At 38.5% G+C, this 18,516-nt stretch overlaps 1 protein-coding gene across 2 annotated transcripts in view; it reads right to left on the bottom strand.

The window, feature by feature from the left end:
- LOC126469745 (uncharacterized) overlaps positions 1–18,014 on the bottom strand; it is an 84,761-nt gene extending 66,747 nt beyond the window's left edge. The window contains exons 1-2 of one of the 2 annotated variants that reach the window (XM_050096956.1): positions 15,141–18,014; positions 14,697–14,900 (exon numbers count right to left, since the gene is read on the bottom strand). In XM_050096956.1, coding sequence (XP_049952913.1) covers positions 14,697–14,900; positions 15,141–17,966 — 3,030 coding nt within the window. In that variant the 5' untranslated portion in view covers positions 17,967–18,014. Of the gene's footprint in view, positions 1–14,636; positions 14,901–15,140 lie in introns of both variants that reach the window. The other variant, XM_050096955.1, reaches the window with a different exon arrangement.
- Positions 18,015–18,516: the final 502 nt, after the last annotated feature.

Here is an 18,516-nt window from a genome sequence, read left to right on the forward strand (position 1 = left end):
TTCTTGAAGTACAATCAATCAAAACTCTCTCAGCATAGTTTCAGGAAGGGTAGGTGTACAATAACAGCTGTAGCTACAGTTTTCCAAGTGATCTTGAATAAACTTAAAGATGAAAACAAAGTTCTTGACACCTTTTTAGACATGTCCAAGGTGTTTGACTCTGCAAATCATTCTATTATTCTATATAAATTAGAAACTTATGGAGTCAGAGGAGTGGCATCACATTCGTTAAGATCATACCTTGCTGACAGAAGACAATGTGTTAAGTTGTAACATACAAATATGGGACATATACAGTAAAATCATCATATAGAATTTGTTTATTGTGTATGTCAATGATATAGTAATTCCACAAAATTCAAATTTACTTAATTATGCTGATGATACCTCCTACATAATCTGGAGCTCTACAAAACAGTTAGTTAGCAGTGCAAAATAACATAGAGAACATTAGTATCATTACAGAATATTTCACCAAAAACAAACTGGTGCTAAATAAGGACAAGATAATTCTTATGGAGTTTCTGCTAAATTATATATCAAGATAAGTGGATACTGAGCCAGAGTTATCAGTTAAAACAACTGCTAAACATGAATTCATGGACATTATAGTAGATGGACCTCTTAAATAGAGGGAGCACATCAGCTACACGTGTAAAAAAATCTCATGTAACACCTACCTGCTAATGCCTTTTTTGCATAATAGCACCACCTGTCTTAAAACAAATTTGTTTTGGAATTATACACTCCCACCTACAACATGGTATCGAGATTTGACTGGGCCACCACCGATATACATGGCTAGAGCTTTCAGAGCCCAGAAAAGAGCAATTCTGATAATAGCTAATATTATTAAATGTCAGTCCTGTAGAAAATACTTTATTAAGCATAACGTACTAGCAGTGTATTCATTGTATGTTCCCAGAACTATACTGTTTGTAAACGAAAATGTGGGGCATAGGACAATCAACAGTGAAATCCATAATTATAATGCAAGAAAAAGAGAGGATTACCACATAAAATTTAGTGATAAAAGAGCAACAGATCATAGTCCATTTTCTGCTGGCAGGCATTTTTATTACAGACTACCAAATAGCACAAATCTGTGACATGGAAACATATTTAAGAGAAAATTAAAGCAACTGTTAATTGATAAATGTTTGTACTTCATCAAAGACTTTTAATGTTGTTGTGTATAATTTATCTTATTTTTAAATTGTTATTAATGCTCATATGTTTATAAACAGACTATGTCCATGACTGTAAAAGTTATTATGGACAGATAAACCATTTATTATTACTATTATTATTTTATACAGCCTGCAGTTTCATGATATGACAAGATACATTCACAGAGGCTAAGCAACTTTCCTGTTGAAGTTATGCCTATGGGTGATATATCATCTTTTGGCATTTACTGACTTTTCATGGAATGTTTACCAATGGTTGAGACTGATAGTAAATTGTTTATATACAACTACTCACTTATGCATTAACTGTGACACAGCTCAGCCCATGTATGTAGCATCAGTCTCCAATTCAAGTTATTTATGTGTTGTAACCAGACATTGTACATACTCAAAATGAGTATGTATCCCTGAACCTAAGCACCTTCCCAAACCTTGATTCACAGGTAGAAGAAGCTATTAAAATATGTCCAAAATTATCACTAGCAACATATCCAGAGGATAGATTTTTTTCTTGAAAACAGTCACTGTAACATCTTGTGTCACATGATGAGTATGAAAATGGGATTTAAACAGGCAAAGAAAGTCATCAGTAGATAAGGACTGTCAACCATTAAATATGTATATTGCATTAGATGCCTCTGTCTAATATCCTCTTATGCAAACAAACAAATTTCATTGAGGATATAGTTTATTTTTGTTTTCCACGTTAATGTGAAGTAAAAAAAAAAAGTTGATTCAGGTTCATAAAAAAACTGTGTACAGAACTGTTCAACTGCTTAAAAATAACAGTGTATGAGGATAAAATACATTTTTCTAAAAAATATTAAACCAATTAATCATTAATTCATTCCATAGAGTTCAGATGGAGAAGAACCTTCAGTTATATAGTAAGAGACCTGAATATAATAACAGAAACAAGGTAGCACATGCTACACTAACTGTTTAGTTTGACTAATGAACAACTTCATAGATGATATTAGTTACTAGTATTCATCTTATTTTATCTGTATTTAAAATTACGGGAAATTACTATCTTACTCAGCATATGGTGCCTACTACATTGAAAACATGTTTATTTTCCACTTTATAAAGCTTCACATTTATGGAAATTCAGCAACTGGAGATGGGACACTGTAAATAAAATGCATTTTGTTGCTAAACTGGTAAAAGTGCCAGCAATTGCACAAAACATGGAGCATGTGAATTTACCTTTGAAGGAAGTGTAGGAATTCTTCTAAGAAACCACACCACAATCCCATAGGTGTAGTGATGAAATGCCCTTGTATTGCATAGCAGCCCATGTACTCTCACTGAGCGCAAACTTTGCTGTTTGTGGTTATTACACCAAAACATACTTTCTCAGAAGGAGGATAGGTCTTTTCATTTGTCTTCTTACATTGCATCTTATAGTCCATTTCTCTGCTGTACTCAGCCATGGCTGATTTAGCAGGTCATAAGTTTAATTTGATGGGTTTGTCCCTGGCACATTTCCATTTTCTTCAGTTGTTTGCATGGTCATGATAATACATGATTTTTCACACCGGCATGTGATAGCTCGAGCACATTTTATTGATCCCAATGGTGGATGTTGGATGGACAACAAGACTACATCATTATGTCCCTTTGAAGCAAGCCAGTACTCACAAAGAGTTATCTGATGATGACAAATGTCCCATGGCCAAAATATGATGGATACCATATTAGTTTATCTATGTGAGCAACAAAGAAAAAAATATTCCACAGATTTGCTAGCAAAATATGAAATTGTGTGCCTTGTTCCTTTATAAGGAAGAAATCCAGAAGTAATTGATTCACGTGTAGCTGAAACTTTTCTTCCACTGCACTCAGCTCTCTTACCATCCTACCAAGGTATCACAATATGAGTCTGTAATGTCTTACATTAGCAACCACTTACCTGAGCAATTGAAGAGTTCAGTTCCTGATTTCAATTTTTGAAAATATTTTACAAAATTTGCATCACGTATATGCAGCTCTTGGTCTAATTTTCTGCTCTCCACATGCAACACATACATCATTCAAGTGGTGAAAATACTTTATTTACAGTTTTAGATAAAAAATGTTTATGGGTCGAGATAATTAATTTTGTTCAGCAATGAACATCTTCGGGTCAATGCAGTAAAATGTAGAAGTCACAAACAAGCAGACAACTGCACCACAAAGTTTCTGTACTATTTTATAAATCATTAAATGGTCATACCATGGACATGGCACAACTAATTGCAACACTATCACCAATAGTTAATAGTGACCCTTGAAATATTTAAATTACTTTATTCATAGTCACTGATCACATTTTTTTAAAGTGTCCAGATAATTAGTTCTGAGATCTTCAGAATGGTGTAATATTCACAGAGATCTCAAAATGTTCATAACTATAGGAAATTAACTGTCCAACTCATTAAGAAATTGTGTTCAAAGACTGTGAATAATATAATTAGAATATCACCAGGCTCACAGTTAACTGTTGGTGATGATGGTGACAGTTGCAAAATATAAGTGTGCTTTGTGAAATAAAACATATAAAAACTTGTTTCCATTAGCTGGCTCAATTCTTATATTGTTTAAGCATGAAACCTCATCTGGGATTTTGCTGGTTTCCTGCATCTGGTGTTTCCCAAGGTGGTGGATAGGGGAATGCGTCCTAGATTTGGGTGCAACTGAGGAAATGAGATACTTGGGGCAGACCTTAAATAAACTAACCTACAAGTGGACAGCAGCAGTTGTAGTTTGACTATAACTGAAGACAAAGTCAGTACAGCTATACAGCAAATACAGACAGGTGAAGATGGCAACAATCATCCCAGCTATCTGAGTAGAATGAGAAAGCAAGGAAAAGCTAGCACATAAATCATCTCACTACTGCAAACCATTTGTATCTATAATGTATCCTTCTGTGACTAAATTTTCCAGAACTAAATTAGTCTCCTGTTAGATCTCCAGCTGGGGACAGTCTCCAAGGGGATTAATAAAAGTAAGTGAAATGAAAATAAATTTACAGCGAAGAAAATATATAAGGGAGTGGTGACTTGGAATGTTAGATCACTGGGAATCTGAGGTAAATTGGGGAATATAAAATGGGAGGTGAAGGCAGTGCACATCACGCACACAAATATCCATCTAAAAACTCTATCTGAGCACTTATCAGACTATAAACAAATACCTCAAGGATCAGTAACATAAATAATCTCAACTTAAATGTGGATGCACATAAAACAATCATATTTGCAGATGACACCACAATTCTACCAAAATAAACTACATGATGTCTAGAACATATCTGGTTTCACAGATTTAAGCTGCATCATCAGGTGAACAATGTTAAAAGATCATAGGCATACCCATTGTCCTAGTCAAAAGTTACTATACACAGACTGGAAGTGATGGGTATGCCTATGATCTTTTAACATTGTCCACCTGATGGTGCAGCATAAAGCTGTGAAACCAGTTGTGTTTCAATAAACAACAATTTTATCAGTTGTGAGCGGAATTCTTTCTGACATCATGCCTTTCAACAGCTGCGGTTACCCAGAATATAAAATTGTTTGTGAACAATGAACTAGTTAGTAACAGCACTGAAACCAAATTCCTAGGACTTTGAGTGCACAGCAATGTAAAATGGTATAAGCACATTGAATACCTTAATGCAGAACTGAAAAAGACATGTTACCTTCTTTGCACACTGAAACCATGCTATAGTGACAAAACAGAAATGAATGCATAATATGACTACTTCCACTCTTGCCTTAAATATTGAGTCACTTTCTGAGGAAACTATACAACAGCTAATAGCGCTTTCAAACTACAAAAAGGGCAACTAGAATTTGGAATTTGCTTTGGATGCAAACCTAGAGACTCTTGCAAATCTCTGTTTATAAGATCTGGTATTCCTCCATTACCATGTGTATAGATTATGGAAACCTTTATATTCTTTAAAATAAATGTAACAGGTAGGGACGGCAAAATGTAAGAAAACTGTGATATACACTTAACAAAACAAAAATTTAAATATAACCCAAATCAACATGTCTCTGTGCCAACATGGTGCTTTCCACATGGGAGATAAACTTTACAACAAACTTCCTGAAAACATAAAAGTTATTACTGACATCCAAACCTTTGCAAAATCTCTAAAGTCATATTTACAGCATCACTAATTTTACTCCACTGAAAAATATTTAAATTTATAGAGTGTGTTACACAAATATTTAATGAACAAACTGTTTTATTGTATCATTAAATAAGTATGCCTAGAAATCACTTTCAGAAGTGTGCTTCTAACTTGAATTGTCTGATGTCTTATGAAAAAGATGCTTCTGTAGACAACATGACTAATAAATACAATACAAAAAAAGCTACAAATAGACATATTAGGAGTGGGTGAAATTAAATGGAAAGATGATGAGGGTTTCAGGAGCGACAATCTTCATGTAATAAACTCAGGTGATCAAAACAGAATGACTGGATACAGGCCAACATATGGATATAGTGATGATAAACAGAAGTCTACAAACAACGTGAGAAAGTTCTGCAATACGCAGAAGACAGAGAGTACCTCTATTATTATGAGTGGCTGACATGTTCAGGTAGAAGAAACACAAAGAACTGAAGTGAAAGGAAGGTATGGATTAGGAACTGGAAATGTAAGAGAACAAAATTTTTTAAAACTTTTTCTGGTTATCACAAATACATCATTTCAGAACCAGCCAAGATGATGTCACATATGGAAAAACTAGGGGATGCAGGACACTATCAAACTGAGTATATTATTATCAGAAAGAGCTAAAGAAACCAAATCAAATAAAGTAAGTCTTATCCTGGACCTGATGTACGCATATACAGTGATCATACAGTTCAGTACAAATTACAAACAAATTGAAAGCAAAACGCGAGAGGCGGGCAACAAATGAATTTAAATGCTGAGTAGCCTCTATCAACATAACAGTTTATGTTTCAGTGCTGCAAATGCACCAGCAGTCTTCCAGAAATTTCTGGAACAAACTATTGCCAGTATTCCATAATGTGTCAGTAATCTGAAAGATATAGCAGTGTGAGGGAGAACTCAGGAAGAGCATGTATCAAATCTCCAGCAGGTGTATCTGTCCTTTTGAAAACTAGGCTAAATGTATCTTGTCAAAATGCTCCAACTTCCAGTCTTGTATTGAGTGTATTTAATGCTAGCGTAGGCCACAGATGCATCACCCTATGGTGTCAAGGCTGTTCCGTTGCAAAGTACCAAAATGGTTCTGGATGGTCTATTGTGTCTGCCTCTAAGACATTCACCACAGCACACAAAAAGTATTCCCAGATAAGGAATGAGGCATCAGCAGTTGTCTTTGTCATCCAGAAGTTCCACATTTTCCAGTAAGGCAACAATTTTCATCTCGTCCCAGACCATAGCTGTTGTCCATATTTGGCCCCAAGCCAAACTTGCCTGAATTGATATCTCAGAGGTTACAGCACTTGGCTCTTTTCTTCTCAAATAACCACTGTTTCATCCATTATTGTACATTGGTCTAACATGTGAATGCAGATGTGCTATTAAAGTTGCCTACAGGTCTTGATGAGGAATCTGATTAAGAAAAGACTTCCAGAACGAATTTTCACTCTGCAACAGGGTGTGCAATGATTTGAAACTTGCTGACAGATTTAAACAGTGTGCCAGTTCAGGACTCAAACCTGGGACCCTTGTCTTTCATGGGGAAGTACTGACTGAGCTGTCCAAGCATGGCTCATGACTCATCATTGCAGCTTTACTTTCACCAGTACCTCATCTCCTACCTTCCAGACTTCAGACTTCATGAAAATTCTCCTGTTTCTGTGAAATTTGGAAAGTAGGAGATGAGGTAAAGGTGGAAGTAAAGCTTTGAGGGTGGGTCATTAGTAATGCTTGTACAGCTGAGCCAGTATAGCACTTGCCTCTGAAAGGAAAAGTCAGAGGTTTGAGTCACTGTCCAGCACACAGTTTTAATCTGCCAAGAAGTTTGAAACAAAAGACTATTTATTTTCACATTGATTCACTTTGTGAAAGGATTTCCCACTATTTCCAGAAATTTTTCAGCAGCCACAAATAACAATCCTCTGTTGAGGCAGGTTTGCCAATTTGTGAAAACTGGCTGGCCACAGGCCTTTCTATCAGCAGTCTTCTTGGAACTTCATTGTTTCTTTTTACAGTGCCATGCCCTAAATCTTTTTGAAGGTGTTCTATTATTGAATTAAGATGAGTGTTAATGTCTATTGATGATTTGAGAGGTTCCGTGCTCCCATATATTTTGACTTCTGCATCAGACAACTGGAGTATTTCCAGAATGAAGAATCTGACTCATAAACATATGGATTGGAAAAATGCTAAGCTTATCAAACACAGCAACCTGCAGTACCCCAAGCCTACCAGCCAGGGTCTATCCCTACACAGCTGTGGGATCAGGTGCATGTAGTCTTTGTGCTCCATTCCACTGGGCAATGTGGTTGACTTTAATAGATGCATATTTTCATTTCCATACATCATAAAAATGCAACAGAGCATGACAGAGAATAGCACTAAGACCCTGGCCACTGTTTTTCCTATTGAAGGAGCCCCACAAACTATGGTCACAAATAATGGACCACAGTTTGTTCCACTGGGTTTCACTGGTTTTGCATATGGAATGTGATCAAGCTCAGCAGAACTACGTTGCATCCTGCATCTACTGACATGACTCAACATTTTGTGTAAACATTTAAATTGCAGATGGAAAAACTATTTCCATCCTAGCCTACTGATTCTGCACTGCTTACATCTTTATCCTCTTACCAGGTCATACTGACCCATCATCGAAGCCTGGCAGAACTCTCACATGGACACTCTCATCATTCCTTGATAGATGTGTTGCAACCTCTATCACTACAAGAAGAAGAAGTTACCACACCCTTTGAGGTGGGAATCCCTATCTGGGTGGACACATTTGGACATACATATCGCTGAAAATGTGTCTCTATCACTGCTCAGCAAGGCTGCCAGTTGGTCCTGGTGGTCATAAAACTTGAAGCATCCTTCTCTGGCACTGGAATCTGATATCTCTGAACCATCTGGGGCAAGCTCCACCTCTGGATCTGCCACACTGGCAAGGGAAACCTGCCTCACTCACTTCCAGTACCTAAAATGGCAGACAAGGTATCAGTTGTGCCATTCATGCAATGTCAACCTCTGGATCTGCATGCCATCAGGGGCAACCCACCTTGTCCAGCCCGAGGACCAAGAACAGAAGATGTGGGGTCTGGTGCCAGGATGAGATCTGAGGCATTCCCAGTTTTCCAGAAATCATCCATCACTCCTTTAGAGGTCATCCAGCCTGTGCCCAGTTTGATGTCAGACCCACAGCTTTCACTGGAATCAGCAGAAAGTTGCAAGTCAAAGCTACTCTCAGCTCCTGCCTCTTCAGCATTGGACCTGGGAGGGGCTCCACTACTGAAAGCACCTAAAGCTGTGCTCCAGCATTTGCTCCAGGTTGCACTTACCTTGTCTTTTAGCCATGATGGTTCAAGGGGGAGTGGGATCTTGTAATTTTTCCAGATGTAGCAATGGATCACTTGTAATTCTGCGTATGCCTGACAGGTCACGAGATATGGTCTGAGAGGGCACATCTGCCAGTGCCAGGTCACATGGCAAAACAGCTGTGGCAGATTTAAGGGCTGCTGCAGGCCTCCACAGTCTTATTTGTCAAATGACTAATGTTTACAGCAAGCTCTCTGGGGTATCTTTTGGCAACAACCCTACAAGAGTGGTATTCTCCTGGACTGTTATCTGGACTTCGTTGTTACCTCATGACAATGCTTGGTCAGTACAATGATTGCCTGTCTACCTAATGTAGAACTACATACTTTATGAATATGGTGTCTGTTCTTTGGGATGTGTCCAAAAGAACAGACACTATTGATGACCTGCAACCACCTAGACGGGTGTTGATATACAGGGTGATCAAAAAGTCAGTAAAAATTTGAAAACTGAATAAATCACGGAATAATGCAGATAGAGAGGTAAAAATTGACGCACATGCTTGGAATGACATGGTGTTTTATTAGAACCAAAAAAATACAAAAGTTCAAAAAATGTCCGACAGATGGCGCTTCATCTGATCAGAATAGCAATAATTAGCATAACAAAGTATGACAAAGCAAAGATGATGTTCTTTACAGGAAATGTTCAATATGTCCACCATCATTCCTCAATAATAGCTGTAGTCGACGAATAATGTTGTGAACAGCACTGTAAAGCGGTGAGGCACTGGCGTCGGATGTCGTCTTTCAGCATCCCTAGAGATGTCAGTCGATCACGATACACTTAGAACTTAAGGTAATCCCAAAGCCAATAATCGCACGCACTGAGGTCTGGGGACCTGGGAGGCCAAGCATGACAAAAGTGGTGGCTGAGCACATGATCATCACCAAACGACACGTGCAAGAGATCTTTCACGCATCTAGCAATATGGGGTGGAGCGCCATCCTGCATAAACATCGTACGTTCCAGCAGGTGTTTATCAGCCAGGCTGGGGGTGATGCGATTCTGTAACATATTGGCATGCCTCTCACCCGTCATGGTAGCAGTTTTGCTGTCCAGTGCAATTTGTCGGACTTTTATATATATATATATATATATATATATATATATATATATATATATATATATATATATATATATATATTTTTTTTTTGATCACCCGGTATATCAATGGGGACAGGTGAAACTGTGTGCCCCAACCGGGACTCGAACCCGGGATCTCCTGCTTACATGGCAGATGCTCTATCCAGCTAAGCCACCGAGTGAACAGAGGATAGCGTGACTGCAGGAACTATCTCATGCACGTCTCCCGCGAAACCCCCATTCTCACCTTATATGTCCACACACTACATTCGTAGTGTCCCTACCCAACACACTCATTACTCATGGAAGACATTCTTACCAAGTCCTGTACGAGTTCGGGTAATATGTGTGCATCCACATAGAAGAAGAAGGTCATGTCCGGTATTGCCAGAACGATATACTTATATGGATATGGTGTCTGTTCATTTATATATATATAAAACCCCATGTCACCCCAAGCATATGTGTGTTAATTTTTACCTCTCTATCTACATTATTCCGTGGTTTATTAAGTTTTCAAATTTATACTGACTTTTTGATCACCCGGTATATCAATGGGGACAGGTGAAACTGTGTGCCCCAACCGGGACTCGAACCCGGGATCTCCTGCTTACATGGCAGATGCTCTATCCAGCTAAGCCACCGAGTGAACAGAGGATAGCGTGACTGCAGGAACTATCTCATGCACGTCTCCCGCGAAACCCCCATTCTCACCTTATATGTCCACACACTACATTCGTAGTGTCCCTACCCAACACACTCATTACTCATGGAAGACATTCTTACCAAGTCCTGTACGAGTTCGGGTAATATGTGTGCATCCACATAGAAGAAGAAGGTCATGTCCGGTATTGCCAGAACGATATACTTATATGGATATGGTGTCTGTTCTTACGGACATGTCCGAAAGAACAGTCACCATTGATGACCTGCAGCCATCTAGAATGAAATTAGAATTATATATTAATACCTTCAGCTGCTGACGGGTGTTGATATATATCAACGGGGACAGGTGAAAATGTGTGCCCTGACTGGGGGTAATGACACTATGAATGTAGAGTGTGGACATATAAGGTGAGAATGTGGGTCTCGCAAGAGGCAAGTGCAACATAGTCCCTGCAGTTGCACTATCCTCTGTGCCTTCGGTGGCTCAGATGGACAGAGCATTTGCGATGTAAGCAGAAGATCCCGGGTTCGAGTCCTGGTCAGGGCACACATTTTCACCTGGCCCCGTTGATATACACTCCTGGAAATGGAAAAAAGAACACATTGACACCGGTGTGTCAGACCCACCATACTTGCTCCGGACACTGCGAAATGGCTGTACAAGCAATGATCACACGCACGGCACAGCGGACACACCAGGAACCGTGGTGTTGGCCGTCGAAGGGCGCTAGCTGCGCAGCATTTGTGCACCGCCGCCGTCAGTGTCAGCCAGTTTGCCGTGGCATACGGAGCTCCATCGCAGTCTTTAACACTGGTAGCATGCCGCGACAGCGTGGACGTGAACCGTATGTGCAGTTGACGGAATTTGAGGGAGGGCATATAGTGGGCATGCGGGAGGCCGGGTGGACGTACCGCCGAATTGCTCAACACGTGGGGCGTGAGGTCTCCACAGTACATCGATGTTGCCACCAGTGGTCAGCGGAAGGTGCACGTGCCCGTCGACCTGGGACTGGACCGCAGCGACGCACGGATGCACGCCAAGACCGTAGGATCCTACGCAGTGCCGTAGGGGACCGCACCGCCACTTCCCAGCAAATTAGGGACACTGTTGCTCCTGGGGTATCGGCGAGGACCATTCGCAACCGTCTCCATGAAGCTGGGCTATGGTCCCGCACACCGTTAGGCCATCTTCCGCTCACGCCCCAACATCGTGCAGCCCGCCTCCTGTGGTGTCGCGACAGGCGTGAATGGAGGGACGAATGGAGACATGTCGTCTTTAGCGATGAGAGTCGCTTCTGCCTTGGTGTCAATGATGGTCGTATGCGTGTTTGGCGCCGTGCAGGTGAGCGCCACAATCAGGTCTGCATACGACCGAGGCACACAGGGCCAACACCCGGCATCATGGTGTGGGGAGCGATCTCCTACACTGGCCGTACACCACTGGTGATCGTCGAGGGGACACTGAATAGTGCACGGTACATCCAAACCGTCATCGAACCCATCGTTCTACCATTCCTAGACCGGCAAGGGAACTTGCTGTTCCAACAGGACAATGTACGTCCGCATGTATTCCGTGCCACCCAACGTGCTCTAGAAGGTGTAAGTCAACTACCTGGCCAGCAAGATCTCCGGATCTGTCCCCCATTGAGCATGTTTGGGACTGGATGAAGCGTCGTCTCACGCGGTCTGCACGTCCAGCAGGAACGCTGGTCCAACTGAGGCGCCAGGTGGAAATGGCATGGCAAGCCATTCCACAGGACTACATCCAGCATCTCTACGATCGTCTCCATGGGAGAATAGCAGCCTGCATTGCTGCGAAATGTGGATATACACTGTACTAGTGCCGACATTGTGCATGCTCTGTTGCCTGTGTCTATGTGCCTGTGGTTCTGTCAGTGTGATCATGTGATGTATCTGACCCCAGGAATGTGTCAATAAAGTTTCCCCTTCCTGGGACAATGAATTCACGGTGTTCTTATTTCAATTTCCAGGAGTGTATATCAACACCCATCAGCAGTTGAAGGTATTAATATATAATTCTAGTAATGTAAAACTGTCTCTGCTCATCATTAAATTGACCTTTGTGTTTCACGTGAATAAACTGAGGGCAAATGAGTACATCAAGAGCACGGTTTGTATCTCAGTGTTTTTCCACTTGAACCTCTGAACAGTGTTTTCCAGCACTGATGTGTGAGTTATTCAACAAAAATTGAAATTACTGTATTGAACATAAGTTATCCACCTCCAGAATTCTTTGTTTTGTGTATTTCCAGAAGAGTCAGGAAGTATTGCTTTCAGTGATTTGATTGTAAATAAGTTGCGCTTACTGACTGAAACAACAAATTTCCTGATTTCTATGATAAGTTTCAGAGATTTAAAACCCCATTACCAGGTGGATTTACGTCTGTTAACATCAAATGTTATGTTGTGTTAAGACTGCATTGTCATATTAATGATGAAGGAGGTTTAAACCTCTGAAACACATCATGTAAATAGATAAATTGTGGCTGGTAATGATAAAATTGTTGTTTCATTCAATGACAGTAACAGTCACAGTAAAATTTAACCAACAATATTCACATTTAAAGCTATAGTTAATAAAATCTGTGTTGTTGAAGAAGCAGACCTACGATACTTGAGTTAAGCCTCAGTGTGCCAATGGTTAACAACCCAGAAGAAATCAAGAGTACAGAATTTGCTTCTAACTACAAACACAGTAGTATAGTGAAAAACTATAAGTTATAGTGCAGCTGAATTGTAGCATGTGTCTTCTGGAATCTAGATGAGCATATGTACATGCATGTGCATTCCAAAGTGCTAAACAGTATTATTAAGCAGGCATTTCTCTCTCTCTCTCTGTCTCTCTCTCTCTGGATCTCTCTCTCTCTCTCTCTCTCTCTCTCTCTCTCTCTCTCTCTCTCTCTCTCTCTCTCCCTCCCTCTCTCTCCCACCCCTTTTACATGCAACTACTTTTCTAATATCTCTGAAGTTTAAAGCATCAATTTATATGCTAATATTAATTCATATAAGATTTTTTACTTCCTTACCTATCATATATAAAAGACTAGAGACAAAATTTGCAGCTGGTAATGCGCTATGACTTTTTCTTACTTATTTTGCTTCATATTTTAAAAGTTATGTAGATTGTGCAATAGTAGGTGAACACTTTAAACATACCTCTTGATAATGTTCAGGGACATTATGAATGTTATAAATGTCTATAGTGAAAAGAGCCTGCAATGGCATAAAATTATTTGCTCCTTTTAACCGAAAATTTTTCCTTATGGAAGATATTCAATATGAGCCCTTCTCCATCAATGTTATTTGTTGCTGAGCAGTCATATTGTGGTATACTTGACTCTAAGTAGATACATCATCTGGATCAGTCACACTGCAATTATTCAACTTCAGCTCTTTCATTGTGTGGGGACAGTTTCAGGTTTTATCCTTTTGCTATCAGATGAAATGCGTGTAGGCATATTTGGAGAAGGTGAAGACTGTCATCACAGTTTCACTACCTTACCTTATTGAAAGAATAGTAGTAAGATACATGATAAAATGGCCAAATACTGAAATATTTAAATATTCCAAAGTACTCTTTGGCTTTAGTCATAAAATATAATTAAAAATGAGGGTAACAATATAATTACTAGGATCAGCAGAGTTAATGCCAGTTTTTGCTTGGTAAAGTGGTATCTGCTGGCCAATATCTTCGTTTTGTGAGTTAATGTGTCCAAACAAGAGAAAGTAAACTTCATCACTCATAACATTAAGCACATTAATGTGTCCACCATCATCACTTCTTCTATTTACAAATCTGCTCGCCTATAGCTAATTACAAAATAATATCTCAATCCTAATGGATGGAAAAATATTAATATGATGACTGGAAACTTCTATCAGCTTCACCTGCTATCACATTACCTCCAAACATGTCACGACTACATGTGCATGTCTACTGTGACCTAAATGCGGACCAGATTTCCTTAATGTTAAAAAACAGTTTCCTTTTCTGCACTGGTTTCTGCCAGAACCTTAACATGGCTTCTGGGAAGCAAGATACATCAATTTTTCCCTCACAGATATTTTGCAAAATAACATGCTGCTATATTACATTTTGTTAAGAAATTTTTTTCAACAACCTGTTTCTGAAATTCTGCTGCAGTAAAACTATAATGGTGTGGGCTATGAGGTGCACTGACACTACTGTTTCTCTGCCTGGACAATTGTGAATTGTGTCCCAGCACCAGTGGTTTCTTGTTCTCCACCATGCTGTTTTTCATTAACTGTAGCTCTGACTTGAGTCTCCGGATGCACACTGCATGCTTCCTCACTTTCTCTCTTTCAGTCTGGAGTTCGCTTTGCAAATGACTGTTACCTCCTGCTGATGCATTTTTTGAGGCATTCTAAAATAACATAATGAGAAATGGTAGCAGTTTTAATAAACCACATATGCAGTGAAAATATATTTTAGATATCACTCAATGAAATTTCTCTAGCATCTAGTGTGGTGAACACAAGGGACAGTTTTCCTTCAGTTTTTGAGACATATTTATACATTACAGAAGGAAACTGTATGTAAGAAATAATTATTCATAATACCCATATCATATTGTCAGTTCAACTTCAACAACAGAAATACTTACCTTATTACACTTCATTTTGTTTCCAAGGTTGCTGTCTTTTGTGTACTCTGAGATATTCCTTTCACTAAAGGTTTTGTTCAGTTTTAACAAACAGTTTTGGTTATCTGTTTTGGAGCATTGATTATTAACATTGACTGAATTTGTACTTGATCGGCGTCCAAATGGTTTAATGTAAGTGGGAATCCGGCTCTGTCTTCCAGAATACATGTCTCTTTTTGAATTCATGTGACACTGTTTTCCTTTAGATACAGAAGATGAGGAACAAGTCTCTGAACTAGAGTAATTAAATGATGCTTTCTCCTTCATCTCAGCCTGGTGGTGCTCTTTAAGATAACATTTCTGATAAGGCTTGGTGAAATCTTCAGAAATTGTTGTGAATTTTGACATGTAGTTTCCCTTTTCTAGGGTTTTATTGTTTGAAGAAGTACCTCTTCTTACTTTGGTAGTATGAAACTTAAAATTTTCATTTTTTTCACATGACTCTTCTGTTTCTGTGTCTTCATGACAGAGAGTAGAATCTGAACTTGGACTATTCAGAGACCCACAGTCATTTTCCTGTCCTTCTACAGGATGTTTTTGTTTAAAGTTACAAGTTTTTGGTGGATATTCCGATTCTGTATCTGAACTACCACCTGTTGTGGATGTTTCCAATGAATCACTTCCATCAACACCCATTTTTGAAAATTTATGATAGAAATGTACATTTCTTTTTCCAGCTTCACGATCTGGATAAAATTTTGGGTTTCTGGAGGAAGCTATTCCCTGCTGTTTACCAACGGCTTTACTATAACTACCTGATTTGTTGTAAACAGTCATTTCAGCCGTTATGCCGCTTTCAGTTTTTGAATTTTTTGTGCTATTAACAACTTTCTTCCTCGCACATTTACTACCATTGGCAGTAGCTGAAAAGCCAAGACATTTGTTTCCAGTATTTAAGCTACTCTGACTAGCTTTATCACCACAAATACCATCTGCTCCAGTTTTAAAGGCTCTGTAGTAAGAAGTGCTAGCTATGGTATTTTGGTTACTGTTACAATCATTTTCTGATATCCCAAGTTGAACACTGTTGTATCCCTTAGGATTTTGAGAAATTTTAAAAAGATCATTCTCCACAATATCACTACACTCAGAAGTATCATAATATGATGTATTGTGGTTTCTTGTTGCATTTATGTTTGTTTCAGGGTAAGAGTGGTCTTGAGCAAACAGCTGAGAATTGCATTGACTAGCTGAAGCTTTACATATCTGTTCATTTTGGGTACAAAACTGTGGTTCATCGTTTTCAGTCCCATTTTTATTTGAATGTTTACAGCTGTCTTTATTTAGATTTATACTTCCTGTAAATTTACATGTGGGGCTTCCATTTATCTCTGCTTCTACTGCATTATTTGAAGTAGAGATGCTGTCTGATTGTTCATCATCACTTCTTTCATGTTTTGCTTGTACTGGAAAATCACTATAATGATATTTCACTGCATCATTAAGGTTCACAGTTTCTCTACCTTTAGACGTGGAGCTTGCATTTATCTTTGAATCTATTGTCTTCTTTGAAGAAGAGACACTGTTTGATTGTTCATCATCATTTTCTTCATGTTTTGTGTGTACTGGTAAATCATTATAATGATATTTTACTGTATCATGAAAGTTCGCAGTTCCTATATCTTTACATGTAAGGCTTGCATCTGTCTCTGAATCTATCGCCTTCTTCGAAGAACAGATGTTTGATTGTTCATTATCACTTTCTTCATGTTTTGCTTGTACGAGTAAATCATTACAATGATATTTTACTACATTGTTGAGGTTTGATAATTGTGTACAATCAGAACCATCTACTATTATCTTATTACTTTTGTTGAAAATATTATTTCCAGTTTCAATTTGCTTTGAACTACTAATTCCAACAAACATTTCTTCACCAATATCTGATATCTGTTGCTCATGTAATTTCATGTTTCCACAATCTTTTACTTCAAATGATTGAGAATAATTGCATCTTTTGGTGCATTCTTCAGGCATGACACCATCAATAGTATTCTCCCTGCTGATTAAATCTGGAGCAACTTTACTTATCTGTGTTTCAGAGTGTACTTCAGCTGTAGCTACTTCGCAGACTGTGGGTTTGAGCACAGTCTGCTGAACCATTTCTGGTTTGTGCGCATTATTCTCGTTATGACATCCTTCTGAGTGTTGCAGGGGTATATCATTCCCAATATCTGTTGTGATGGAGGATTCAGGTGCAACACATTTATCATGTGATACAAGAGGCTTTTTCTGTACATCTAGTGCATCAGTTAAAATATGCAGTGAAAACGATGTTCTTACATTTTCAGAAGATGACAAGTCTCCATCAGATTCAACATCTTTATCAGATTTTAAATCCTTGGTTGGAAATGTAACAATTTGCAATTTCTCTTTTTCATTTAGGTCTGTTATCAAGGGTTGTGTACATTTTTGTAACATCATCTCTTTTAATTCTTTCTCTAGTTCTTCAAATTCAAATTTTGCCTTTTGAAGTTCACATCTTAAACTAGCATTCTCTGCAATTATATCATTTAAAGATTTTTCTTCATTAGTGATTGGTGAATACTGTGACACTGAGTCTATATTATATTCTGGTAATTGTCTCGTAAGTAGCTGTTTTGTTACTGCCAGTTGTGTTTTTAAATGCAGATTTTCTTTGAAAATGTTCAAAAGCACATCACTGGGCACACATCGTGCTTCATTTCCATCCATTTCCCTTGAACAGACAATGTTTTCCATATCTCCTTCCTTTACACATTCATTTGTAATGATAGAAATATTTTTAGGTAATTCATTTTGAGACATGACAGTTTCTGCAACAGTGAAATTCCTTTCTGAACTGACCTTAATATCTTTGTCAAATTCATGTGCAGACTGGTCAGAACATACTTGTATTTCTAAGGAATTGCATGATTCTTTTAAAGAATATTTTTCTTTTATACCAAGATCCTGAACAAACAAATTCAACAGATTTTCATTGTTCATGTGCAGCAGGTCAATAACACACTCCACTTGCAGACAGAGAGCACTACTTTTTTCTTTAAGACTTTCAAGATTTGAGATAAGCTCTGGTAAAGAGTTGCTCAGTTCATCAGACTGAATTAATTTTTGAAGTATGTTATATATTTCTGAGTCATGAATTTCTGTGAGCTCCTTCAGTTCTATAAGATGTGCTACAAACTCATTCTTTAGAGTTTCAGTATTTTGTTGGGCCTGCAATTCTCTGTCTCCCAAATCACTTCTTTCAAAAATCAAATCCTCTTTCCTGTCAAACACATTTTTACCATCAAAACATATTTTTTCATTTTCTTTTGAGCATCTTTCTTCAGTATCCACAGTCAAGTCTTCCACACAG

Source organism: Schistocerca serialis, chromosome 3 (assembly GCF_023864345.2).
Source record: "Schistocerca serialis cubense isolate TAMUIC-IGC-003099 chromosome 3, iqSchSeri2.2, whole genome shotgun sequence".
NCBI classification, from domain to species: Eukaryota; Metazoa; Arthropoda; class Insecta; order Orthoptera; family Acrididae; genus Schistocerca; species Schistocerca serialis.